The sequence below is a fragment of the Nanorana parkeri genome, unplaced genomic scaffold (genome assembly GCF_000935625.1).
Source record: "Nanorana parkeri isolate BGI_ZX_2015 unplaced genomic scaffold, ASM93562v1 scaffold1170, whole genome shotgun sequence".
Classification (NCBI taxonomy): Eukaryota; Metazoa; Chordata; class Amphibia; order Anura; family Dicroglossidae; genus Nanorana; species Nanorana parkeri.
Genome location: NW_017307438.1, coordinates 314,408 through 316,098, shown reverse-complemented (window position 1 = coordinate 316,098; position 1,691 = coordinate 314,408). Strand labels below are relative to the sequence as shown.

The following is a 1,691-nucleotide window of genomic DNA, read 5'->3' as shown; positions in this document are numbered from 1 at the left end:
TGATTATTAATATTGGATACATTGTATTGTGACATCACAACTCAGAGTTATGACCACTCACCTACAATCAGACGCTCGGAATCCGGCAGCTTCTTGAAGATCTTGCGGAAGTCTTCATTCCGCTGCTTGTAGGTGGGGCTCAACATCTATGAGACAGAGCAAATGTTCAGAGGAGGTCAAAGGTCTGCAAACCACGTGGGGGAAATGTCCCCTCACTTCCTGTACCAGTGACACCAGCTCAAAAAATGGGAAGAGCGGTGGTCACTGGGACAGGAAGGAACAAGCAACTGGGGACAGGTTGCATGAGACTACCAGAGATCATTGAATTCCCCTCACTTCCTGTACCAGTGACACCAGGTCCAGAAATGGGAAGAGCAGTGGTCACCGGGACAGGAAGGCACAAGCAACTGGGGGACATGTTGCATGAGACTACCAGCGATCATTGATTTCCCCTCACTTCCTGTACCAGTGACACCAGCTCAAGAAATGGGAAGAGCAGTGGTCACGGGGACAGGAAGGAACAAGCAACTGAAGACAGGTTGCATGAGACTACCAGCGATCATTGATTTCCCCTCACTTCCTGTACCAGTGACACCAGGTCCAGAAATGGGAAGAGCGGTGGTCACCGGGACAGGAGGGCACAAGCAACTGGGGACATGTTGCATGAGATTGGTCGAGATCACTGACATCACAGCCTCAGTGGTCCCAATCCTGGAGTTGCTGGGGCCCGAAGGGCCACATGAGCATCCCGGGCTGCCAGTTGGGCACTGCGGCTTTAGATATTGCAGTGTGAAAGTGGCCGGGTGGGGATAATAAGGAAAGAACACAGACAGACAGGGGGACATGCAGATACTTACACTGTACCAGCTTTGCATCTTCTGCAAAGAAAAGGAGAAAAATGAGATTATTAAAGTGGATCTGAACCCAGAAGAAGAATGTAACATGTTGCAGCTCTCCCCACCATGTGGCGGCTGCTTTAGTTTTCTTTTTTTTCAGGCTATCTCCTTTTATTTGTACCTGGTGATCCTGCCAGTAACACACCTCCTGTCCTAGGGTGACAACGCTCAGTGTACTGCATCGATGGAGGAGTAGCGTTGTCACCCTAGGACAGGACTACGGAACACTCCTCCTCTCTGTCTCCAAAACATAGGAAGGTTCTGTAGTCTTTAGAGATAACTGGGAACAATGTAACTGATTCACAGGCAGAGAGCACAGGAAGTTATTGCATCAGAAGATTTCTGGCAGGATCGGCAGGTGTTTGTTTACTGATATAACAAAACTCTTTCATTGGTGTATTTACAAGGGCAAAAGGGAGCAAATCAAAGACGCCCATTGTTAGGGTCTACGTTCCCTTTAATACCGGACGACAGTCACCAAACATAGCCAACGGCAAACCCAGTGTGAGAGCCGGAATAAGCCCAGATCCTTCCGTGGCTGACATGTGGATCCCGACTACTTTCTGAGTCATGAAAATGACCACTGAGACCAGAGACAGCCAGGCAACCAGCATTGCAGAATGGCCGCTTCCATTCATGAACTGGTGGCAAGCAATGGTTTAACCACAAGAGGGCGCCATTCCACTACACTATGAGAGAGAGAGAGAGGTGAGAGAGGTGAGAGAGAGAGGGGCGAGAGAGAGGTGAGAGAGAGAGGGGCGAGAGAGAGGTGAGAGAGAGAGGGGCGAGAGAGAG

The 1,691-nt window shown here is 49.9% G+C and overlaps 1 protein-coding gene across 1 annotated transcript in view; it reads right to left on the bottom strand.

Annotated features, from left to right (window-relative positions):
- GRAMD1A (GRAM domain containing 1A) overlaps nt 1-1,691 on the bottom strand; it is an 89,945-nt gene that overhangs the window by 33,070 nt on the left and 55,184 nt on the right. Inside the window, 3 exon segments of the mRNA XM_018568316.1 lie at nt 1-8; nt 62-146; nt 858-878. The exon segment at nt 1-8 is cut by the window's left edge and continues 96 nt beyond it. Coding sequence (XP_018423818.1) covers nt 1-8; nt 62-146; nt 858-878 — 114 coding nt within the window.